The sequence below is a fragment of the Carassius auratus genome, chromosome 27, assembly GCF_003368295.1.
Source record: "Carassius auratus strain Wakin chromosome 27, ASM336829v1, whole genome shotgun sequence".
NCBI lineage: Eukaryota > Metazoa > Chordata > Actinopteri > Cypriniformes > Cyprinidae > Carassius > Carassius auratus.
This window is the reverse complement of record NC_039269.1, coordinates 5,678,305-5,704,883: the sequence shown is the minus strand read 5'-3', so window position 1 is coordinate 5,704,883 and position 26,579 is coordinate 5,678,305. Positions and strand designations below refer to the sequence as shown.

At 43.3% G+C, this 26,579-nt stretch overlaps 1 protein-coding gene across 1 annotated transcript; it reads right to left on the bottom strand.

The window, feature by feature from the left end:
• Window positions 1–833: 833 nt before the first annotated feature.
• On the bottom strand, window positions 834–6,919 carry LOC113045195 (tripartite motif-containing protein 16-like). The gene is made up of 6 exons (XM_026205408.1): window positions 5,667–6,919; window positions 5,070–5,165; window positions 4,757–4,990; window positions 2,015–2,174; window positions 1,827–1,874; window positions 834–1,632 (listed from the first exon to the last, which is right to left on the bottom strand). The coding sequence occupies exons 1-6, from the start codon at window positions 6,237–6,239 to the stop codon at window positions 1,112–1,114; spliced, it is 1,632 nt and encodes a 543-aa protein (XP_026061193.1). The 5' UTR covers window positions 6,240–6,919; the 3' UTR covers window positions 834–1,111.
• Between the last annotated feature and the right edge of the window lie 19,660 nt (window positions 6,920–26,579).

Below are 26,579 nucleotides of genomic sequence, written 5' to 3'. Positions count from 1 at the left end.
GCAACAGAATCAGATTAACAATTGCTTAAAAACAATTAAAAATAAATGCATTATTATTTATTTACAGAAATGCTTCATGTAAGATATGCACACACGGAATTATTAATACACTTTATTAGGTGTTTTTTCCTTTGACTCACTAGATGCATCCACTAGAGGGACACAGAGAGCCTGTTTCAGAAATAAACTGACATCACAGATAAATTCCATTGCATTTATTTCTTTGTCGTTGCTTTATGACTGCAATAAAACAACTAAAAACTAAAGTCACATAAAAACAAACAAGCATTACTTATGAAGTAATATCTTCATTGATTAATTAGTATGAGAAAAAGTGTTTGTTAATTCAAAACAGCAGGGAAAATTTACATTTATAATTATTTTTGGGTTTCTCTGGTTGTCCCAGACATGTTTACAGGGATTCTGCAGGTCTTAAAAATTCTTAAATTGCACTCCCACAAACAAAGGCCTTAAAAATCTTAAATCAGTGCAGAATGTCTTAAATTCATAAAATCAGAACATAAAATGTTGCTTGAATTAAAAAAAAAAAAAAAAAGTATTCCTCAGTATTTTCCCCGTTACAAATATATAAACATCCATGAATAACGATATGTACTTGAGATTATATTTGTAAAAAAAATTGAAAACTGTAACCAAATAAAATGAGTTAATTTGGAGATTTTAAAAAGTAATTGAGGTCTGTAAAATTTGAAGTGCTGTTAATAAAAGACATTTATATTTAGAGACTATTGATGGGTCTATTTATAACTTAAATTACATGTGGTACTTAAATACAAATTAAATTAAAACTAAAGGCACATAAAAAAACAGAGTTTTCATATTAAGTAATATCTTTATTGAATAATAGGGAAAAAGGGTATGAGAAATTACTGTACAAGAGAAAGTATATGATGACTTCTGACATATATAGCAGTTGTAAGCTGCTTTAAAAGCGTCTGCTAAATTAATAAATGTAAATTTCACTGACAGAAGTTCAGCTGCAGTATTGATGTCATGAAGAGAGAATACTCTTAAACATCTCACTGTTGCTGAATCATCATGCAGCTCAAAGCATTATGGGTAAAATCTCTTGTCAATCTATTCTGATTCATCAACACAGTTTCACTGATGATCCTTTATAAACCCTAAACCCAGGATAGAGCGTCTGAGTGAATGTGGTCTGGACTGTGTGGGTGAGGCTCATTGTGTCAGAGACGCTGTAGAAGGACAGAGTTCCTGCTCTGTGATCCACAAACACTCCTATTCTCCTGATGATGGGCTTCACAGGGAGATCAGTCTCTATGTTATTGTGTCTGAATGAGTATCTGGAAGGAGAGCAGTACAAACTCCAGGACTGATCATTATATCCAAACCCACACTCAACACCCGATCCCTTCCTGCTGATGCTCTTATATGACACTGATATATACACACCTCTTCCACTCCACTCAATCTCCCAGTAACAGCGTCCACACACACTCTCTCTACACAACACCTGACACCACAGATCAAATCTGTCTGGATGATCAGGATACGGCTGAACTGTTTTAGTGTATGTAATCACTCTGTTGTTCTCAGACAGACGGAGGTGTTTATATGCTGTGTTCAGATCCAGAGTGAACTGATGGGAATCTGATGGAGATAAAACACATCAGAATCAGGAATTATGAATCTGTTTGATCTCTTCATGTTCAGTGTATCATCAGTGTCTCAGTATCTGTGCACATCATCATTTACATCATCAGTTATAAACTCTTCTTTCTCCTTCTACAGGAGGAACATGAACACACTCATGAGTTTTTCTGCTGGTTTTCTTACTGACTTACATTGTAGGAAGTCCTTCCTGGTCCAGAGATCAATGTTGGTGAATGTGACTGTGGAAATCAACAGACATGAACAGTGTGATTCTCATGATCCTGTATCTATTCCTAACACATTTCTAATATGATGTTCTCCATGATATGAGATGATGATGGACTGGTTTCTGAGAGCAGATGAATCTCCAGGACTTTACCTCTGTCTGAGATCTTCTTGAGCTGCTCTTTGCAGAAATCCTCCAGTTTGTCTCTCAGCTGATGGACAGATTCTCTCAGATCATCAGAAGAGAAGAGAGAACTGAAGAGATCATCATTTACGTCTGTAGATTCAGGAGGAGCTGAGAGACACTGGAAACTCTACAGAAAACACAGAAACACTTTAGATCACAGCCACAACATACTGCTGTTGGTTAGGGACAGGTTTGGTGATATGGGTTAGTTTAAGTGGTAAGTGTTCAACAAGTGTACAGGGATCAATTTGATTACTATAAGGGAACACAATTCAATCTGTTTATACTGCATTGTTTTGATAAATGAAGTAAAAATCTATTTTATCAAGTTTGAAGTTCACCTGATCCAATTTTGATGAATGTTACTCAGAATCTGTACTAGAGGTCGACCGATATATCGCTCGGCCGATATTTGTCATTTTTTAATATATCGGCATCGGCCGATATCCGTGTTTAGTAGCGCCGATTTAAAGTCAGGCACGTAGGCGGACAGCCCCGTGTTATTGGCGCGGTGGAAAGTGCTGCTGCAGCCACTGCATGTGAAGCTTTTGGAAGATTCAACAACAGACCTGCGAGATAAAGGTAGTCAGATAATTTCACTCTGTAAATGGGGTGGAGAAGTTGTCAGCTCTAACAAACACTGCAGCGTGATTGAGGGCTCCGTTACTCCGCCGCTCACAGACAGCACCGCGCTCTGAGAGACTGTCCTGGAGCTGCCCAGAACGGTGAATCACATGTGTTCGGAAGCATGGTTTGATGCAGACAATAACCAGTTTTCCATCCAACTCGTTTGTATTTAGGGATGTCAATATTTGATAATTTCCATGATCGATCGTCGTTTAAATGAACGGTCAAGCAATAACCTTAATGCTGCAAAATGCGTCTGCAGCGGTATTATTATTATGTGCAAAAGCCACTTGGAAAAAAAGCTTTCTCACCTGAATTAAAGGGGTTTTAGTATTAATAAAATGCTAGTAGCAGGACTGTAAAATGAATAAATGTGATTATGATCGTTTGATAAAATGAAGAGAGCGCGCCATACGTTTGAGATCATTTTACTTTGCTGAATGTTTTCTGTCAAGGAGACCGCGGCTGAATGCGCCTCTTTAAATGGTTTCGTGGTGCTCGTTGTTGTATTTTGAAACGCAACTGCAATGTTTTCAAATGACACTATAGTAGTGGTGCAACGGATCATCATTGATCCGTGATCCGTTCAGATCAATATCTTCAGTTCGGCATACGCGTGACCCGCGGATTGATTTATGAAAAAAAAAAAGTTGCGCATGTTCAGTCCACACTCAGTGATAATGCCGAGCGGAGGAGCTTGAACACCCCGCGCATTTTGGCTTCCCTGTCAGATATAATGATGAAGGAAAGAGGTTACCCTAACTGGAAGATGAGAAGTCCTTATTATGTTAAAAAGAAGATATTATGCCATGTGCACTAAGTCCATACGAGGACGAGCGAGCGCGGGTTTGACTAGATGTATTTGGAGGTTATTGCTCACGTCTCGTTCTGCACATATCCAAATGTTTCCATATTCGCAATGTATCTGAATGTTAAACTATAATATATTTTTAATGTAAACTAGACGGAAAAATCATCCTCTTCACATGAGCAAAAACGTCCTTTGCATAACAGCAGAGTGGTCCGGTATACGGTGTATTTAAACTGACCAGTGTAACTTTTTAAATGTTTGGTTGACTGTACTTTATTTTAATAATGAACACACTGCGATGTAAGTTCGAAATTAGAATGCACTTTAGGTGCTCTGTGTCATTTATACCAAACACAAATGTTGCTGGTCGCTAGTGTCTTTGCAGCACTACTGTTATTTATTTTTGATATATTTATTTTTTTATATTTTTCAGTTTAATTGATTTTTATTTATAAAATTGTATTTATTTAAATGTATATTTAAGTTTACATTTTTGTTCCAACAAACTTGAAAAATTCTACTTGATAAATGTAAATGCTCTAAAACTTTTATGTAAATGATTGACATATATAATGATTGACATATATATATATATATATATATATATATATATATATATATATATATATATATATTACCTGTTTTATTTATTTAATACTTGGTCAGTTTATTAATTTTAGTGCACTAAATTAAGATGAATGAAGAGATGGTTCAAGTCAGTGCCCAATAAATTATGATAGGTTTAGAAAAAATGTGTTGTGCATCCACTTATTATTAGTGTGACATTTTAGCATGCAAATCAAGGGGAAAACTCCAAGATATCGGCCCTAAAAATCGGCAGCACATATCGGCCATCGGCTGACCCTGACCTCTAAACATCGGCATCGGCATCGGCTATAGAAAAACCCATATCGGTCGATCTCTAATCTGTACTATCGAGTTCACTGATTTCACCATTATGTAGTAAATCAGAATGAAAAATGAGGTAAAAAGCTGAAATGTTAGTGAAGTTTTGAACTGTTGGTGGTTCTAGTGGTGTTTAGCAGCTAAATACATCTTCCAGAAGAAAGAGCTGAGAGGAATGATTCCTAACAGATCTCCAGAGCTGAAAGCCATTTGTAAGCGTCGTCTCTTTCAGAAGAAGATGATCAGATGAGAGTCTGACTGATGATTATATAATAAGACACTCATGAACTGTTTCTCTGTGAGTCTCTGTCACAGCAGGATCTGCTCAAGTCCACTATGATCCTGTTCTTCTAGATGTGTGTTACCTGCAGGAACTGGATGTGATCCTGTGTGTGTGAAAGCTGCTCCAGCTCAGCGTCTCTCCTCCTCAGATCATTGATCTCCTGCTCCAGTCGCTCCAGTCGTTCTTCAGCTCGACTCACTGCAGTCTTTTCCTGATCTCTGATCAGTCGTATCAGCTCAGAGCGGCTTCTCTCAATGGAGCGGATGAGCTCAGTAAAGATCCTCTCACTGTCCTCCACTGCTGTCTGTGCAGAGCGCTGTTAGGACACACAGTGATTCAGCTTCAGTGAGTCTGAACTGAGACGGAGACAAACTTCTCTTCTTCTCCAGACTCACCTTATGAGACTCCACAGTCTCTCTCAGCTGCTGGAGATCTTTCTCTCTCTGCTGGATTCTCTGCTGGAGCGTCTTCTGCGTCTCCTTCAGCTGCTTCTGCAGGACAAACAGATGATCGTCAATCTCACAGAAAACTACTGGCTCTAAATCATCATGAACAGATCAATCCAGTAAACACAGGGTGAGGCAGTTTAAAGGTTATGTATCTCAACTGATAAACAATGGCTGTAGGTTCAAACTCCAGAAGTGATGATCTGTTACAATCATCTCACACGAATCAACATGAAGATTAAGGACCATTTCACAGCGCAGCTCCAAGCATTAGAAAAGCAAAACTAACACAGACGTAGAGCTACACACTGACAATGTTTCTGCTGTGTAGTATAGTTTGCTTTATTACTGACAGATGTTTATTTTATCAAAGAAAGGATGAATATTTCATTTCATTATCTTATGTTGCTTAAATTCAATGTTTTTTTTTAAAAGAAAGTGTTAATAAAGGTTTACGGGGCATTTTCAGAAAAAAGTGAAACTCTTCTTGCAGCTGCTTTCATTGAATGAATGTCCAATATTTCATCAGTGTCTAGTGTTAAATACCTGTTTCTCTGTCCTCTGGTCTGCAGCTGGAACAATGTCATGATTTTTATGTTCAATAATCGTACACAGCAGACATATACACTTCTGATCAGTGCGACAGAAAACCTCGAGGATCTTCTCATGTTTCTGGCAGATCATCTCCTGCAGTCGTCCAGTGACTTCAGTCACTTTGTGTGGTTTCCGTGAATGAAACTCCTCGTGCCGCTCAAAATGAGTTTGACAGTAAGACTCCAGACACATCAGACAGGACTTGACGGCTCTGTATTTTCTTCCAGTACAGACGTCACACTGCACATCTCCAGCTCCAGCCTCACAGTCAGCAGAGAGTCTGGTCTTCTTCAGTTTCTCCACCACTTCAGCCAGCATGGTGTTTCTAGCTAAAGCAGGTCTTGGACTGAAGGTCTGTCTGCACTGAGGACAGCTGTAGACTCTCTTCTGATCCTCCTGATCCCAGCAGTCTGTAATACAGATCTTACAGTAACTGTGTCCACAGGGAATGGCCACTGGATCCTTCAGGAGATCCAGACACACCGGACACATGAACTCATCCTGAGAAACTCTGGCTTCTGCCATTTTACTGCATGAACACAGACACAAACACACAACAGCTCAACTACACTTCAGTTTCTCTTTCCCTGAACTCATGTGTTTCTGTTTCCTGGTTCTGTGTTTGAGTGACGTGTGTAAAACAGGTGTGTCTGTGAGTCTGTGAAGCAGCTTCTTCATTCCTGCTGAGTTTAGTTTCAACACACCTGACTGTTATTAGAGTAAATGCAAAGAACTAGACTTGGAAACGTGATTCTCCTAGACTTATAATTGGGAACCTTGACAATTAAATGTATACTAAATTTCAGTCTCAGACAAACACTCAAAGAACACAAGTAAATAAATAAGAAGTGACAAATGATGTCTGTTCACAATGTCTGTTTCAGCCCTATTTTTTTACCATGTGGACAGTATGTGGACAATCGATCAGGCGTGAAGGGTATTTTGAAACAGAATGAGTCTACTCGATGGTTCTGCATAATTATCAAACTCATCCATTGGAGGACACAGAATGTATATATATGGGGCTTGAGTGTTTCAGAAACAAGAAAGAGGTTTCACTAAAGACAACACAAGACAAAGAACACAGGAAAACACAGGAAAACCAGGGGCTTACAAGGGACAGGTGAAGGTGATTGGTTGACATGGAAACTAAAAGGGTAGCTATGGCAACAAACAAGGGTTAATATGAGGACAAACAAGGAACAAGGCAAACAGGAGCAGGAAACAGACAGAAAAACTGAGAACAGAACATAGACAATAGATGTTTTCGGGAGCAAATGTAGTTCGGGATCTGCAGCCCGCAGTTGATTTCTATATTCTACGTATTATCAAATGACCATTTTTTAGGATTTTAATGTAACAAGAGCTCATTCAAATACTGAGGTGCTAAACCATTCAGGGCTTTATAAGTAATTTGAAAGATTTTATAATGTATAAAGTGTTTAATAGGGAGCCAATGAAGTGTTGACAGAATGGGGCTAATACGGTCATACTTCTTGGTTCTAGTAAGAACTGCTGAATTTTAGATCAGCTGGGGTTTGTTTATTAAGCATGCAGAACAACCACCCAATAAAGCATTACAATAATCTAACCCTGAATGAAAGCATAGGTCGCAACTTACATATATTTTTGAGATGGAAAAATTCAGTTTTACAAATACTAGAAACTTGTCTTGCAAAGGAAAGATAGCTCCACTGGCTCCCTCGTCCTGCTGGCTCCACCTTGGTCTGTTATCTACCATCCATCGCCTCGGGCTCAACTCTCCGGCAGCACCTCATCCCTCCGGGTCCGTCAGGCTCCTTCTTTCCCTTTGGCTGCTCCTCAGCCCTCTGTCACTCCAGCTCGATCCGCAGCCATCAGTTCCACTCCAGACCCTCCTCGTCACCCTGGCTCATCAGCTCTCCATCTCCACATTGGCCTCCTCCACAACCTGCTCCTTGGTCACCATCACTGCTGTGTCTTGGAGGGGTGATGTTTCCAAGTCACAACACCCTGCTACTGGGGTTCCTCAAGGCTCAGTACTTGGACCACTTCTCTTCTCCATCTACATGACATCATTAGGATCTGTCATTTTTAAGCATGGCTTTTCTTATCACTGCTATGCTGATGACACTCAAATCTACTTCTCATTCCAGCCAGATGACCCGATGGTAGCTGCTCGCATTTCAACCTGTCTGAGTGACATTTCTAGCTGGATGAATGACCATCACCTTCAGCTTAACCTTACGAAGACAGAACTCCTGGTGATTCCAGCTAACCCATAAAGATTAAAAAGATTAAAGGTAAAGATTAAAAAAACTGATGTGTCACAACAAGAATACAGACCAATTGAGGATATTTTAGTAACTGACACAGCAGATAAGACACAGTGAAACAATGAGTGGATTGATGTGAATTTGCCTAGAGATGAGGGATAGATGGCAGTAGTGTTTTTCAGAGTCCAGCCGGCAGCCATATCACCCTGGAGCCCAAGACCGGTTGTCCACTGAAGCTAAGCAGGGCTGAGCCTGGTCAGTACCTGGATGGGAGACCTCCTGAGAAAATGAGGTTGCTGCTGGAAGAGGTGCTAGTGAGGCCAGCAGGGGGCGCTCACCCTGTGGTCTGTGTGGGTCCTAGCGCCCCAGTGTAGTGATGGGGACACTATACTGTCAACAAGCACTGTCCTTTGGATGAGACGTTAAACCGAGGTCCTGACTCTCTGTGGACATTAAAAATCCCAGGATGTCTTTCGAAAAAGAGTAGAGGTGTGACCTCGGCATCCTGGCTCGAGCAAAGACATCCAACGCTTGGACCAAACTGCACTGGCCACCTCGATAAACATGCCTTAACATCCACAGAACACAACAACATCCGTCACTTCCACAAGATCGCAACATTAAAATAAAAAAGAACTTAGGCATTCAAGATAATGCAAACCTCACCATGAACTCTTATTCTGTCATCTTAAGTAAGGGAGCCTGTATGCAGCATTCTGTATTCATGATTATTGAAAAGTATTGAAAGAAGGAACCTGTATTGAGAATGAGAAGTTGTCGTCATAGCACAAAGCCCCTCCCTCAATATCACGGTCTCCGCCATGTTGGAAGGATACCGGCGGCAAAACAGGATTGTTTACATGTGTTGTTAAGAGGAGGTTCTCGCTATTCTGCACTGTTTTACCATGCCTGGAAGTTACTGCTGCATTAAAAACTGCTGCAGTACCTCACACGATACATATGGAAAACATAGGAACAATGGAATACATTTTTTTTTTTTTAGGTTACACCAAGCGCAAAACAGCAGTATTTGGAGATGCTCTCAAGCGGCATAGAGACCTGGATCATTTACCTCCATGCACACATATGGACATTGGGAATTATATTGTTTTTGGTTTAAGTTACTACACAATGCAGGAGTTTAAAAGCCACAAGTCTTTGGAAAGTTACGAGGCTTTCTGCTGTGGCTGGGTCCATCTACAGCAGGTGAAGAAAACAGCGTTGTACTGGCCAAAGTAAGTTTATTCACATGCGTTTTAGCGTATTGTAATTACATTGCATTTAGAATGCACTTCTTGACCAAAATGACAAAGTAATTAACTGCGACTGAACACTAGATTGTAACGAGATGTTCAATGTATACGAGCGTTTCCAACATGTTTTGATGTAGGCTAAAGCTGTGTATGTTTAGTTATAATTAGATTTTAACCCAATGACACACACTGTACCAGTTTTTTTTTTGTTGGGGGCTGCAAAGTGGACAAACCAGTTCTGGGTTAGCTAGGGTAGTTAAATGTGTGATTGCGAGATGTAGATGTCCGGGTTAGATTAAAGCCATTAACAGCGTGAATGCAAAGTGACTTACATTGTAAACACTATAATTCCCAATGTCCATATGTGTGCACAGAGGTAAATGGTCCAGGTATCTGTGCCGCTGCAGGGAGCTCGTATGGGTCGATATTTCAAAATCACAAAATCACTCTCACGGACCTTTTCCTGGACTGTGCCCAGCTGGTGGAATGACCTCCCAATCCCAATTCGTACAGCTGAGTCTTTACTAATTTTCAAGAAACGTCTGAAGACTCATCTTTTTCACCTGCACTTAACCTACTCACACCAGTACTTTTCATTTTCTTGTCTTTGTTCATTTAATTAAAAAAAAAAAAAAAAAAAAAATCCTGGCTATGCGTTCTATACTAGACTAACTGAGACTTGTCATGGCACTTGTATACTGTTGTTGTTCTCCTGTTGATCTGACTGCTTCTATTGTTCTCATTTGTAAGTCGCTTTGGATAAAAGCGTCTGCTAAATGATTAAATGTAAATGTAAATGTAAATTTAGGATGCATGAGAGCTTCTCCAAACACCGCTGTTTTGCGCTTGGTGTGAGCTTGTTCCTGTAAGGTCCCCTTTCTTTCACCTTATATTTTTGCATTGCTTTACTTTCTTTCACGTATTCGTAGATCCGTCTCGATCTGTTCCGCCGACAAATTAAATGCGCGAAAATGAAAGCGCTCTGAAATGTTTAGTCGCGCCTCTGTGAAGTTCTGAAGGCATTGCCCGTGGCAACAGATAGCGTATCCTGCCATCAGGGCCGACCGGCTCAGACCCCTCCCAAATCAACCCAAATCGGCACGTGACTCCTCAATCTCAATACAGCATGTGTACATAACTACTAACATTATAACTGTTTTGTAAGTTCTTTCTATATGTGTGATCAAAAATGATCAAAGGGGGGATTGAAAGATTATTTGTTTTTTTATTAACTTTGGTTGAATGTATTTGCAATCAACTGTAGGCAACTGTACTTTGTTCACAATAGTGTGAAACAACTGGCCCATATAATCACCATCTTAGGTCAACATCAGGTCAGTGAATGGGCTCTCCATGGGAGAGATCCTTTCAAGTCAACAAAAGGTTTCACTATCATTGGCTCTCCATGGGGTGTTATTGTATTGTTTGTAGCACATTTGTTAACAGATATAAAGGTCTGTTCTCACAGACAGTACTTTGGGTTAAGACTGTTTGAAGTATGACATGCTAACATCACTTCTGAAGAACTGCTACACTGCTACGTTTAATACATTATTCTCCCCACAAGAACTTTGGTCAAGCTTACTTATTTTATGTATTAGAGAAATCTAGTACATTGGCGAGCCACCCAAACTACTGCTCAGTCAAATACAGCAAAATCTAACAACAACATCACCATTAATTTCAGCCATGTTGTTATGGTATATTTCTCGGTACAACTCCCAATCCTCTGATTTAAAATTCCACTAAGGAAGTCTTTCCATACTTGTTTTTATTAAGTCTAATCCAATTGTACTACAAATAGGAAAATGATCACTACCAATAGCCCAATCACATCTTCAAGCTAAATTTTCTGACACTATTGTCAAATCTAGCACAGAACATTTGCATTCAGAGAGATTAACTCTTGTGTAGCTTTCATCATCAATGCACACTAGCTCTCCCCAGTCCAGCACATCTTCTATAATCAATCCATTATAATCAGTATTGGAACTACCCCATAGAGTACTATGAGCATTAAAAGCACCACACCACACCATTTTAAAATCCCAAATTCCTCCAATATTTTCCATCATATCCTTAGTTGGCTTGTCACATTGATTATAAAAATTAATTATCTTAATACTCTGATTTCCTTCCCATACCTCCACTACCACAGCCTCATACTCATTGTCTTCAACTTTCCTAAAACCTATACCTTTTTTTAATAAAGGTTGCTATTCCACCACCATTTCCTTTATTCCTGTCTTTCCTAATTGTCTCATACCAACTAATCTGAAAATTTAACTGTGGTTTAAGCCATGTTTCCTGAACACAAATAATATCTGGGGACACATCACAATTTGCTATAAAATGCTTAAATTCTTGCCCATTTGCAATTAAACTTCTTGCATTCCACTGCAAGATTACGAAAGCCATTATGATCCCCCACAATATGTCTGACTGTTTGTTGCTTGTGTCAAGAGTCTTTAATTTATCATGTCAACTGTTATGTTCTTCAGTTCCAAATGTTTTTCTGCAGCTCTAATGATTATCTTAATCCTTTCAGATCTACTTTCAGCCTGCGCTGAACAATTCACCACTTCTGCCACAAAAGCTATGAATGAAACTTTGTCTTCCATCAATTCAATTACTTTACTTGGTGTTGGTATCTAACAGAATCAGAATCAGAATCAGAATGAGCTTTATTGCCAGGTATGTTTACACATACGAGGAATTTGTTTTCGTGACAGAAGCTCCGCAGTACAACAGAATGACAGCGACAGAACATAAAACACATAATAAAAGAATAAAAAATACAAATATGTAGACAGTGAATGACAATATACAAATGACAATTGTAGGCAGGTATATTACAAAGTGAAGTTATGTATGTACATATATATTGTGTGCAAAATTTAAGTGTATACTAAGTATGTGTGTTAGATAAATAAAGTGTGTGTGTATATAAATATAAAGTGTAGTGTGTTCGCCATTATTGTCAGCTGTTCATACACTCTAAAAAACGCTGGGTTGTTTTTTCAACCCAACTGCTGGGTTGAGGCCGTTGGATAGGACTTTGGGATGTTTTAACCCAAGTTTGGGTTGAAAATAAGGTTTAAAAAAAAAATGTTTAACCCAGCGGGTCTGGGTTGAGGACGCGGACGTGAAGGAGAGCACGCACGTCACGTCAAGATCGTACGTGTCCAGTGCGAGCAGCCGCCATTTTCTCAGCGTGATAGAAGCGAGAAGCGAGTGAAAGACTATGGTAAGTAAATATTCAAAATGTAAAGTTATCTTTTATTGTTTACCCGGTTGTATGAAAGGCGGAAGGTTTTATGAAAGGCGGAAACATCTCGGTTACGTATGTAACCTTGGTTCCCTGAATAGGGAACGAGATGCTGCGGTGACGTCACCACGTATGGGAACACCTCTGGTGTGACGAATGTCTGAAGCCCTATACCATCCCGCCAATCCTATTGGCCAAATGGCGCATAGCACCACCCTGCGCATGCGCGCGCATGATATACCTGGGTGCAGCGCGCCATTTCGCTCAGATTTCATGACTGAAGATGAAGAGTTATCAAGGTACGGAACGGCCAGAACCGCAGCATCTCGTTCCCTATTCAGGGAACCAAGGTTACATACGTAACCGAGATGTTCCCTATCATAGGTCACTTCGATGCTGCGGTGACGTCACCACGTATGGGAACGATATACCAAAACGCCTGACGTACCTGATAACTGAGATCCGAGGAAGCAACTGCTCAAGCGGAGAGAACCCGGGAGCCAGGGGCCATCCTCACATCCAGACTGTAGGACTTGATAAAAGTGCTCGGTGAGGACCATCCTGCCGCAGCACAGATATCATCCATAGAAGAGCCACTGAGAAAAGCTTGAGAAGAAGCTACAGCTCGAGTGGAATGAGCCTTAACCCCTAAGGGCGAAGCGAGTCCGCGCGCCTCATAGGCCAAAGAAATTGCCTCCACCAGCCAATGGGACATGCGCTGTTTTGTAACTGCATGGCCCTTACTTTTATGTCCAAAGCAGACAAACAGCTGGTCAGATCCACGCCAAGGGGCTGTGCGATCCACATAAGTCTTTAAAGCTCTCACAGGGCAAAGACTTAGATCTCCTGACCCGGCCTCGGCAGGTGAAAAAGCTTCCAGAACCACTTGCTGAAAGCGAAAAGGGTTAGATGCGACCTTAGGAACATAGTTAGGCCTGGGCCGCAGCAGCACCTTCACAGAGCCTGGTGCAAATTCCATGCATGAGGGTGAAACAGAAAGAGCCTGTAAATCCCCAACTCTCTTGAGGGAGGATAAAGCCATGAGAAGAAGTGTCTTCAGTGTCAGGATTTTATCCGATACGGTCTCCAAGGGCTCAAACGGATGCCCTGACAAACCTAACAACACAATGGATAAATCCCATGAAGGAACTCGCACAGGGCGGAAAGGCCTCAGCCGTCGCGCACCCTGTATGAAACGAGAAACTAATGGATGACGCCCCACAGAGGCACCGCCTATGCATTCGTGGTAAGCTGAAATGGCTGCCACGTAAACCTTTAAAGTGGCTGGTGTAACGCCATCCGAGAAACGCTCCTGGAGGAACTCCAGCACTGAAGCCACTGGGCAGTAAACTGGATCCACATTATGATTACCACACCAGGCTGTAAACAGTCTCCACTTGAAAGCATATAAGCGTCTCGTAGAAGCTGCTCTAGAACTCAATATAGTCTCAGTAGCTTCAACAGAAAGACCGTGACATACTAACGCACTCCGCTCAGTGGCCACGCCCACAGTTTCCACAGATCTGGCCTCGGGTGCCAAATCAGCCCCTGTGCTTGTGATAATAAATCCTGTCTGATGGGAATCTCCCACGGAGAGCCCGCTAGCAGACTGATCAGATCCGCAAACCACGGCTGCGTGTGCCATCGCGGAGCCACCAGCAGCAGCTGTTCCACTCTGTCCCGGCGTATTCTGCATAATACCGCTGGGATCAAACGAATCGGAGGAAAAGCATACAGACTGGTCTTGGGCCAGCTGTGAGCTAACGCATCCACGCCCAGGGGCGATGGGGAGCGTAGGGAGAACCATAGCGGGCAATGCGTAGTCATGCTCGATGCGAATAAATCCACTTTCGCTTTGCCGAATATCCGCCATAAAAGATCCACCGTCTGGGGGTGTAATCGCCATTCTCCCTGTTCCAGAGCCTGTCTGGATAGCAGATCCGCTCCGAAATTCAATCGTCCGGGGACATGAATGGCCCGGATCGAGAGAAACTTGTCCCAAGACCACAGAAGAACACGCCTCGCCAGCCTGCACAGGGGGCGAGAGCGCAATCCTCCTTGATGGTTCAGATAAGACACAACCGCTGTGTTGTCCGATCTGAGCAGCACATGACGGCCGATCAGCAGATCCGCGAAATACTGGAGAGCCAGAAAAACTGCCAGTAATTCCAGTCTGTTTATATGCCAGCCGCGCTGAGCCGCTGTCCACACTCCGTGGGCTGGTCGCCCTCGACACACAGCTCCCCAACCAGTCAAAGACGCGTCCGTCGTGACAGTCTCTCGGAAAGCATAAATTCCCAATCGAACTCCTGACAGGAGAAATTCGGTTGACATCCAAATTTTTAGCGACATCACACACCGCCGTGTCACCGAAATCGTGCGATGCGGGAGACAACGGGGTGAAATATTCCGCCTTTTCGTCCACCACTGAAAGGGGCGCATTTGAAGCAATCCCAGACGAATCACGGGGGATGCTGCTGCCATTAGACCCAAGAGCCTGAGGCACAATCTCACCGTCACCGTGCGACCCGCTTTGAAGTGCCGCACGCATGACGCAATCGACTGAGCGCGCGGGAGAGAAAGCTTCGCTGTCATCGCGCGAGAGTCCAGATCTATTCCAAGAAAAGTTATCCGTTGAGAGGGAGTTAAAACACTCTTCAGCACAAGATCTCGGTGAGAGTGTGCTTGAGTCCGCGATTGCGCTAGCACCAGCCAATCGTCCAAATAATTCAACACACGAACGCCCTGGAGCCGCAACGGGGCCAGAGCTGCGTCCATGCATTTTGAGAACGTACGGGGCGCTAAAGCCAAGCCAAAGGGAAGAACGCGGTACTGATACGCTTTGCCCTCTAAAGCGAATCTGAGGAACTTCCTGTGTCTCTTGACGATCTGAATATGGAAATACGCATCCTTCAGATCGATCGTAATAAACCAATCGCTTGGTCGGATCTGAGACAGAATAGATTTCACCGTCAACATCTTGAATTTGCTCGGTCTGAGTGCAAGATTCAGACGGCGTAAATCCAGAATGGGTCGTAACCCGCCGTCTTTTTTTTTTTTTTTTTTTGGTACCACGAAATAACGGCTGTAAAAACCTGTCTCCATCTGAGAGGGGTGTACTTCTTCTATAGCCCCTTTGCTCAGCAGAGCTGACATTTCTTGTCGCAGCACCGCCATTTCCGTAGACTTCACCGTAGTGGGAAGAATTCCGCGGAAAGGAGGCGGGCCTTTCCGAAACTGAATGGTGTATCCGTGACAAACCGTGCGTAACACCCATTGAGGAATGCCGGGCAAGCGTTCCCACGCGGCCCGAAACAATATTAGCGGTTCCAAAACTTCCGCTCCCAGCAACGCCGTCATACGCGTTAAAACGACCGGACACGAAAAACCCGTGGTGTTCGTGCACCGGGGAAGCGTATGCGCCAGAGTCGTTGCGTTCCGTTGAGTATAATCCTGAAACGTGTCCACGGCAGGAATTAGGCCAACAGATGGAACATCGGGCTCTGCCGCTAGTGAAAAAGCGGCGGCTGTGTGAGCCGTCATAAACGGGCCGTTTGTGCAGGGTCCTTGAGTCGTCCCTCGAACTCCAAAAGCAGGATTGCGCAGAGTGTCTGAGGAAGCGTCTATTATTACGGCTCGATCCAATGTTGCTCGAGGCGCTGTTAGCGGCGAGACAATCAATGTTTGAGCATGGGGACTGCAATGAGAGTGTGGGATGCGCGAAAGCGGTCCGACAGCGCTCTCTAGCGGAGGGCACAGTCCCTGGCAAGCAGCAAAAAGATCAGGAGCTGCTATTCGGCACCCGAGAACGAGAGGCTTTAGCCGTCGAGGTCAGGTTCAATCGCTTACGTTGACGCTGGTGCGCCGGAGGCAAAAACCCTAGGGCCCCAGTCCTTACGAGGAGGCGCCATGGGTGTGGGTTCCTCTCGAGAGGCTGCTCGCTGGCGGTGAGAGGAGGTTGAGCGAGAACGCGCGGGCGCTTGCCGGCGTTCGACCTCCCTGGGTCTGCGGGGAATCAGCTGGCGGAAAGCGGCTGATTGCTGTTTCGCTGCCCTGAACTTCTCCACTACTGACGTGACAGCCTCACCGAACAATCCATCCCTGGAGACAGGGGCATCCATAAGGAAAGATTTATCCTTCTCCTTAATATCGGTGAGATTAAGCCAGAGGTGGCGCTCAACCGAAATCAAACCGGCCATAGTACGGCCCACTGCACGAGCGGTATGTTTGGTAGCGCGTAGCGCCAAATCCGTAGCTCTACGCAGTTCTTTAACTGCCTCCGGTGTGATGCCCTCACCTTCATCCAATTCCTTCAATAACTCAGCTTGGTAGGCCTGAAGGACCGCCATAGAGTGGAGCGACGCAGCCGCCTGACCAGCCGCCATGTAGGATTTACCCACCAAACTAGACGTGACTCGACACGCCTTCGAAGGAAGAAGGGGGCGAGACTTCCAAGCCGCGGCCGAACTAGGCGCAAGGTGTTCGGCGAGAGTCTCTTCCACCGGGGGCATCATAGTATAGCCATGGTTCGCCATATCAGAAACGGTGGCGAAATCCGCGGCCGCGGCGTTAGTAATCCGCGCCGAAAACGGCTGTTTCCAGGACCTCGAAACCTCCTGGTGGAGGTCCGGGAAAAAAGGCAAAGGCCTCCGGGGCTGTGTAGGTGTCCGACTGGTTAGAAAACGGTCGTCCAGCTTGGAAGAAGGTTGGGCCTCGGCCTTGTCAACCTCCCAGTCTAGCCCCAATTTACCCACCGCACGAGAAACCACATCCAACAGCTCACTGTAGGAGGGGGAAACACGCCTCTCCTGTCCGCTAGGAGGAAGAGGGCTAGTGTCAGTCGCGAAGTCCTCAGACCCCGAGGCCGCGGTGGATAAAACGTCGTCGTCATAGCGTCCACAACCGAAGGAGATGGCGGTGCATGCCTCCGGTGTGGGAAGTAAATCCTCATTAGAGAAGACGACGGGCTCAGTATAAGTTTTATTCTGCAGCAGGGTAGGGGAGAGCGAGCGATGTGGAGAATATTCCAGCGCTGCGCTGTCCACAAAATCCATGTCGCACGTGTCACCCCAGGCCCTCGCCTCGTGCGGTGCCTCGGCAGTCGCAGAGGTGACCTGACGGGGGTTAGACTCGAGGGCGACATTAGAGAAAACTTCCACCCTGGAGCGCAGTACTCTGAGCCGCAGGCCATCACAATGGGGACAGGAAGAAAGGCCGCTAAGCGCCGCCTGTGCGTGATGTAAACCAAGACATACTACGCACCTGTCATGAGTGTCCCCCGCCGTGATGTACCTGGTACATGGCTCCTTACATTTTCGAAAGCTCATCGCGTCCGCGAAGAGGAGTTAACACTGCTCGAAGAGATCGCTGGAGAACGCGAGACGATAGGGCACAGATGATTCGCTATTCCTGAAGGAATGAAATCTGAGCGAAATGGCGCGCTGCACCCAGGTATATCATGCGCGCGCATGCGCAGGGTGGTGCTATGCGCCATTTGGCCAATAGGATTGGCGGGATGGTATAGGGCTTCAGACATTCGTCACACCAGAGGTGTTCCCATACGTGGTGACGTCACCGCAGCATCGAAGTGACCTATGATAGGGAACAAAGGAGCTTAACGTTATATATATATATATAAAAAAACAGACGCGGTTTTCGCCTCAGACACGGAGGTCTTAACTGCCTCATGTAACGGTACTGAACGGAGGATGTACTTTTAATATAACGTCTGTGAATGTATTTTGTCATATTTACATAAGATTTTACATTATCTGTACTTTTTGAGGCGTTAACAGACGGTTATGGTCACGGTTACGCTCATGTGAATTTGTCTTTTTTTTTCGCGGTTAAACTGAATGTGTGTTTGTCTCCTAAAGGAAACGGCATTGTGTAGTAAAGACTAGCATAATTATTTTGAGGCTGTTGAAGTGGTAACTGTTAAAAGTATGTTTTACATGTAATATTTCAGACTTGTCCAGCTCCTGTCTTCATTGTCCTCGCGCTGAGAGTTAAAGACACAGAAGCTGTTTGTGTGAGGAGTCACAGACCTGTGTGAGGATGAGGAGGAGGTGTTCTTCTGAAGAGAGGGACAGACGGTTTAAGGAGAGTAAACTTCAGAATAACATCAAGTTATCTTTATTTTTACTAAGACTAAAATAATGTGTGTGTTTTTTTAGATGTTGCAATCCAGAGACAAGATAACTTCATTCTTTTGAGACTGATGTAAGTTAAGTTATTATTACTTTTTTAGAAAATTAATGTTTATGTTGTGTCCTGCCTGTTAACTTCACATTTTGATGCAAAAACAGTGTGATTTTATATATATATATATATATATGTCTGTCTGTATGTGTGTGTATATATATATATGTATGTATATATATGTATGTATATGTTAATATTTTATTGAAACCGTTGATGCCCCTCTTTGCAGAACTCAAACTAACTGGAGTTAAGGACACAGAAGTCTGCTTGTGTGAAGAGGAGGTTTTCTCAGCTTCTTCTGAAGAGAGGGAAAGATCGTTTAAGGCAAGTAAACTTCATAATTTCATGTTATCAGTTGTTGTTGTGTTTTACTAAGAGTAAAATAATGTTTGTTTTTTGTTTTTGTAGATGTTAAAAGCAAGAGACATGGGAGAGCATCATTCCTTTGAGATTTTATGTAAGTTATTTTTAGAAAATAAATTTTTCTGTTGTCTTCTGCCGGTTTACTTCACATTTTGATGCAACAACAGTGTGATTACTTGCTCATTTCATTAAGACCATTGATGTCTGTGTTTTTTATTGCAGAAATCAAACCAAGTTTGGAGTTGTCTTGTCTGATTTGGAGAGTCATCATTCTTGGTCTTCGCTCTTAGAGGTAAAGTTCACACAAAAAATCATTTACTTGCCCTCAAGTCATTCCAAACCTATAAGACTTTTGTCTGTCTTTACAACATAAATTAATATATTTTTAGTTTTCTCATAATATTTGTTAATCCATTTATAGTTTAGATAATCAGTATTTTCAAGCTTCATAAATATAGAGTTATTGTAGAAGTAAATTCTGATATTTATATATGAATACATCTTAAATTATATGATAGCAAACATGTATGTTCAAAATAAAATACTGGTCTCCCAGACCAGCAATGGAGGACACAAAAAGAGAATATTAAATATATTCATACGTTTTCCAAAAAATTAGCAGATTTTGTATGAGTCTGGAAAAACATGGGGAGAGTAAATTATGAACATTTTAATTATTTGGTGAACTAACGGTTTGAAGAGCAGCCCTCCACGTACATGAATATTGTGAGGTATATGAATGTCATGTCTGTTTTAATGTTTCAGTAAAGAAGCTTTCTGAAAGCAATATTTATTCAAACAATATCACCTGTCCTCACACTAGTGCTGCCATTATAGACTTCATGAGAGCTGTGATAGACAGACATTAAACAACCACACAAAGTGTTGAAACTTTAACCGATTATTTACCTATCCTTACGGATGTGAATACACCTTTACCTGAAAATCGATAGTTTAATTAAATGTTTAATTTTTTCAAATGTGTTTCTCTTAGGCCACTGATGAAGAACAGGCGTTGACTGGGATGAATCCTGGTCAGAGAGGAGAATCTTCTTTCCCCTAAACTGATGCAGCGTTGGTTTTAAAGGAGGACGCTGCCCTGGATGGAGGTAGAAGATGTCACATGCTGTGCTGATGGGGCTTCTTCATGATTACATCAGTTATGCTAAACAGATCATGAAAATTGACTGTGATGCATGATCTGTATTAATGGACTATGAAACAAACTGTAAGTGTATAATTAAAAAAAAAAAAAAAAAGTTAAATGCTTTTTCTGTGTTGTTTAGTAGAAGAGTTTACACTCTGTCATTCATACACCTGCTCACATTCTTTCACACACACACACACGCGTCTGTTAAATGTTATAATATCAAAGTTAATGTTGTGATTTATTTGTGTACTGTCATGCCAGAATAGTTGGTAAAGAACCTAACTAATTGTAAATTTATTGTATGTGTTTTCGTATATTTTTATACAATATATACAAATGAACAAAGTCCAATTTGATCTTAAGTTATATTCATCAAATGTTCAATGCTTTGTTTATGAACTCTGTAGCTGTTAATGCCATCCTTTTCTGCATTTCTTCTAACATGTTACTTTTTGACTTTTCTCTTGTTTTTAATAAATATTTTCCTTTTGGTAATTATTATTTGTGTGTAAAAGTGATATTTAAAATGAACAACATTTGTAGGTTTAATGCCTAGCTCAATTTGGGTTAATTTTAACGTAGAAATGCATTGTTTCCCCACATGGCTGCACTCTGCGAGTTCATTTTCTGCCAGCAGGAGGCGCTAAGAGCGGGAGAGGTAGGTTTCTCCGGTAACGGCTGCAGAGCGGTGCTGAGCTCACAAACGCTGCCTTATCAAGCACATGCGAAATTATATCGAACATTTTCTAAATACAGTAGTTTTCCTTCTGAAATACAGTGATAAAAAACACCCGCTCTGGTTTTTGAAACCCTGCAATATAGTCATTTTAAACCATAAAAAATGGCAACCCAGCAGGCTGGGTTAAATATGACAACCCAACTGGTTGGGTTAAAATAACCCAGCGCTGGGTTCGTCCCTTTTTGACCCAGCGCTGGGTTGTCAAAATAACCCAAATTGGGTTGTTTTCAACCCAGCAGTTTTTAGAGTGTAAGATGGATTGCCTGAGGGAAGAAACTGGTCCTGTGTCTGGTCGTTCTAGTGCTCAGTGCTCTGTAGCGTCGACCAGATTGCAACAGTTCAAAGAGGGAGTGTGCTGGATGTGAGGGGTCCAAAGTGATTTTGACAGCCCTTTTTCTCACTCTGGATAAGTACAGTTCTTGAATAGATGGGAGGGTTGAACCGATGATTCGCTCAGCAGTCCGGACTACCCTCTGTAGTCTTCTGAGGTCAGATTTAGAAGCTGAGCTGAACCAGACAGTTACTGAAGTGCAGAGGATGGATTCAATGATGGTGGAGTAGAACTGTTTCAGCAGCTCCTGTGGCAGGTTAAACTTCCTCAGCTGGCGGAGAAAGTACAACCTCTGCTGGGCCTTTTTTACGATGGAGTCAATGTGAATGTCCCACTTCAGGTCCTGAGAGATGGTGGTTCCCAGGAACCTGAATGACTCCACTGCAGTCACAGGGCTGTTCATGATGGTGAGTGGGGGGAGTGCAGGGGGGTTTCTCCTGAAGTCCACGATCATCTCCACTGTTTTGAGGGTGTTAAGCTCCAGGTTGTTGAGACTGCACCAGACAGCCAGCTCTTTTACCTCCTGTCTGTAAGCAGACTCGTCACCATCCTGAATGAGGCCGATGAGTGTGGTGTCATCTGCAAACTTCAGGAGCTTGACAGAGGGGTCCTTAGATGTGCAATCGTTGGTGTACAGGGAGAAGAGCAGTGGGGAGAGGACACAGCCCTGGGGAGCTCCGGTGCTGATTGAACGGGTGCTGGATGTGTATTTTCCCAGCCTCACTAGCTGCTGCCTGTCTGTCAGGAAGCTGTTGATCCACTGACAGACGGAGGTGGGCACGGAGAGCTGATTTAGTTTGGGCAGGAGGAGGTTTGGGATGATCGTGTTGAAGGCCGAGCTGAAGTCCACAAACAGGATCCTCACATAAGTCCCCGGTCTGTCTAGGTGTTGCAGAACATAATGCAGTCCAATGTTTACTGCATCGTCCACAGACCTGTTTGCTCTGTAGGCAAACTGAAGAGGATCCAGCAAGGGCCCAGTGATGTCCTTCAGGTGGGCCAGCACCAGTTTTTCAAATGACTTCATGACTACAGACGTTAGAGCCACAGGCCTGTAGTCATTTAGTCCTGTAATTTTGGGTTTCTTAGGGATGGGGATGATGGTGGAACGTTTGAGGCATGAAGGGACTTCGCACAGCTCCAGCGATCTGTTGAAGATCTGTGTGAAGATGGGGGCCAGCTGGTCAGCACAGGATTTCAGACAGGCTGGTGTAACACAATCTGGGCCTGGTGCTTTTTTCCTTTTCTGCTTCCGGAAGACCTGGCGCACCGCATCCTCGCTGATCTGAATTGCAGGTGTGGGGGAGAGGGGGGATGCAGGAGGTGAGAATGGTGAGAGTGCTTGATTGGAGAGGTGTTCAGGATGGGTTGCAGGAGCTGTTAATGGTGTGAACGGTAGTTTGGAGAGGCATTTGGGGCTGGTTGCAGGAGTTGTGAAGGGTGTGAATGGTTTTGTGGGGAGGCGTTCAGGGCAGGTGATGGGTGTTCTTTCAAACCTGCAGTAAAACTCGTTCAGATCGTTTGCCAGTCGTTGATTCTCTACGGTGCTGGGGGGTGGTGTCTTGTAATTGGTGATCTTCTTTAGACTTTTCCACACTGATGCGGAGTCGTTGGAAGTGAACTGAGTCCTTATTTTTTCAGAATAATTCCTCTTTGCCACTTTGATCTCCTTTTCCAATGTGTATTTAGCCTGTTTATACAAGACATTGTCCCCCTTCACGTAAGCATCTTCTTTGGCCTGACGGAGCTGTCTGAGTTTTGCAGTGAACCACGGTTTGTCATTATTGTAAATTAGTTGCGTCTTTGTAGGAATACACATATCCTCACAGAAACTGATGTATGATGTTACTGTCTCTGTGAGTTCATCCAGATCGGTGGCAGCAGCTTCAAAAACACTCCAATCAGTGAGGTCAAAACAAGATTGTAAATCCTGCTCTGCTTCATTAGTCCATCTTTTTACAGTCCTTGATACAGGTTTAGCTGATTTTAGTTTTTGCCTGTAGGACGGTATAAGATGAACCAGAAGGTGATCAGAACGTCCCAAAGCTGCTCGTGGAACAGAGTGAAATGCATCCTTTATTGTGGTGTAACAGTGATCCAATATATTACTGTCTCTTGTGGGACATGTAACATGCTGTCTGTATTTTGGCAGTTCACGGGAGAGATTGGCTTTATTAAAGTCCCCGAGAATGATTAAAACAGAGTCCGGGTGTTGTTGTTCTGTCTCTGTAATCTGATCAGCGAGTTTCTGTAAAGCTGAGCTCACGTGCGCTTGCGGATGGATGTAAACACTGACCAGAATGAACGAGTGAAACTCCCGCGGCGAATAGAACGGCTTGCAGTTAATGAAGAGTGTTTCGAGATTTGAGCAGCACGTCTTCTTTAACACAGTTACATCTGTACACCACCGTTCATTGATGTAAAAGCATGTCCCGCCGCTGCGCGATTTCCCAGTAGATTCTGATTCGCGATCCGCTCTGAACAGATGAAAGCCCGGCAGATGGAGCGCGCTGTCCGGTATGGTGTCATTCAGCCAGGTTTCCGTGAAACACAGAGCTGCAGAGTGTGTGAAATCCTTATTAGTCCGAGAAAGCAGAAGGAGTTCGTCCGTTTTGTTGGGTAGAGAGCGGAGATTTGCCAGATGGATGCTAGGCAACGGCGTTCGAAATCCGCGCTTCCTGAGTCTGACGAGCGCTCCCGCTCGCTTCCCCCGTCTGCGCGTCCTGAAGCGCTTGATCAGCACCGCTGCTCCTCCGATAACAACGTTCACTAAAACATCTGAATAATTGAAATCCGGGAAAACATCTTGTGGTGCGTTCTGCCGAATGTTCAGCAGTTCTTCCCTGGTGAAACTGATGGCAGGAATATAACTTAAGACAGGACAAACTAACAAAAACACAAAAACATATGCGGAGCTCGTCACGGAGGCAGCCATCCTGTATCGGCGCCAGCGATGTAAAGGATGGCTGGTTGTGGTTGTGGTTGTGTTAGGATACAACCACAACTTGGTTGTGGTTGTATCCTAACAGGGACCTCCTCTACTATGCTTGCTTTGGGGGTTTATTTTACTTTTTTAAGTGCTTGAGCATATGATATTTCTTCTTCCATTCTTACGTTTTGAACCTTAATTGCATCTTTCCTTACTTCACAACCTCTATAAGCTGCACTGTGCTCCCCCCCACCCCCCACAATTACAGCATTTTGGGGTTTTACCTTGTCCGCATTTAACATACTCATGATCGCCTCCACATCTTGCACATCTTTGTTTGACTCTACATACAGCAGCCACATGTCCATATTTTTGGCATTTGAAACACCTTAATGTTGGAGGAATGTATAATCTGACTCCATAGCTGACAAATCCCAAAAATAATCTTTCTGGTCATTTGGAATCATCACAGGCCAATATAACTGAAAGACTTTCAGTTTTCTCATTGTTTCTGAAACATTTCAATCATCTTACTTCCTTAAAGGGGGGGGGGGATGCTATTTCATGCATACTGAGTTTTTTACACTGTTAAAGAGTTGGATTCCCATGCTAAACATGGACAAAGTTTCAAAAATTAAGTTGTACGTTTGAAGGAGTATTTTTGTTCCCAAAATACTCCTTCCGGTTTGTCACAAGTTTCGGAAAGTTTTTTTCGAGTATGGCTCTATGTGACGTTAGATGGAGCGGAATTTCCTTATATGGGTCCTGAGGCACTTCTGCCGGAAGAGCGCGCTCCCGTATAGCAGAGCACTGAGAGCACAGACATTCACTGACCAGAGCGAGAGCGTCGCCAAATGTCACAAAAGAAGTGTATTTTGGTTGCCAGGGCAAGACAACCCTGCACAGATTACCAAAAGAGAAACAGCATTAAGGGACCAGTGGATGGAGTTTATTTTTACAGAGCATCAACGGAGTTGTGCAAGTGTTTGTGTTTGTTCCATGCATTTCAAAGATGCTTGTTTTACAAACAAGGCATAGTTTGACGACGGATTTACGTATCGTTTATTTCTTAAGGATGATGCAATCCCAACGAAAAAGGGTCACGATCGTGTGTTGGAACCGCAGGCGGTGAGTAAAACTGCTTCAAATATCTCTGCCTCCTTGTTAGTGCGTCCCCTCCCATGCTGGAGACCCGGGTTCGAGCCCCGCTCGGAGCGAGTCGTTGCAGCTGCTGCTCTCGTTCAGTTTCAGCCTCGGGATCTGATTCTGGATCATAAATAAACGGCTGAATCTGACTGTAAGCCATGGCTTGTTTTGGATGATGATTTTTTCCTCAAGGTAATGTCAGCTTCCGAACACTATCAACTCAAAAGCCTACTGGCGCTCATGATTCTTTAGCTCCGCCCACACGTCACGCCTCCAGCGGCTGGTGTTTTCCCGGGAAAAATCGGTACAGACTATCTTTCTCTTATGAATATAATAAAACTAAAGACTTTTTGGAGTTATGAAGGATGCAGTACTACTCTGTAGGTACTCAAGATTAACAGGATATTGAGTGAAAACGAGCATTTCACCCCCCCTTTAACTGCTGCTCCCTTTACACTTCTTTTAATCATCTCATCTGAAAGATCTAAAGGAAATCCAGATATTACACCTCTACTCCAGTTTCTCTCTTCTGGAATTGAGCATTCTATTTTATGTCTAATCATTGATTTAATTCCCAAAGCTGCTGTTTGTTGCCTACTATCTTTACAAAACAACAACAGTGTTCCATCCTTCATAGATTTTATATTCTCTACAATATATTCTCGTGGCCTAATAGTTAGAGGGTTGGACTCCCAATCGAAGGGTTCTAGTCTCAATACCACGACTTAGGTGCCCTTGAGCAAGGCATCGAACCCCCAACTGCTCCCCGGGCGCCACAGCATAAATGGCTGCCCACTGCTCCGGGTGTGTGCTCACAGTGTGTGTGTGTGTGTGTGTGTTCACTGCTCTGTGTGTGTGCATTTCGGATGGGTTAAATGCAGAGCACAAATTCTGAGTATGGGTCACCATACTTGGCTGAATGTCACTTCACTTCACTTCACTACAACCCCAACACTTTCTTTATTTGCTTTTGTAAGTTTCAAAGGGTTGATGTTACTCACAGTGTCGGTAGCAAACTTTATCATGACTTTATATTCCTTCTTCTTCCTTTGTTCCAGTTGACATCCCTTGTCACTTTCTGTGTCTGAAATTAAATCACGACTTTTTATCCTTTTCTTTGTTTTAACTATGTTCCACCCTAAATTTGAATTTCCCTCACTATCTTCCTCAATCCTATCATCCTCCATTTCCAAACGCTTCCAGAATCTACGTCAGTTCCTACCATCC

Excerpts from the sequence above, each read along its gene's own strand:
- LOC113045195 (XM_026205408.1), bottom strand. The coding sequence starts at position 6,239 with ATGGCAGAAGCCAGAGTTTCTCAGGATGAGTTCATGTGTCCGGTGTGT. Across the intron at positions 5,166-5,666 it reads ACCAGAGGACAGAGAAACAG|AAGCAGCTGAAGGAGACGCA; the intron begins GTATTTAACACT and ends TTTGTCCTGCAG. Across the intron at positions 2,175-4,756 it reads ATCACATCCAGTTCCTGCAG|AGTTTCCAGTGTCTCTCAGC; the intron begins GTAACACACATC and ends TGTTTTCTGTAG.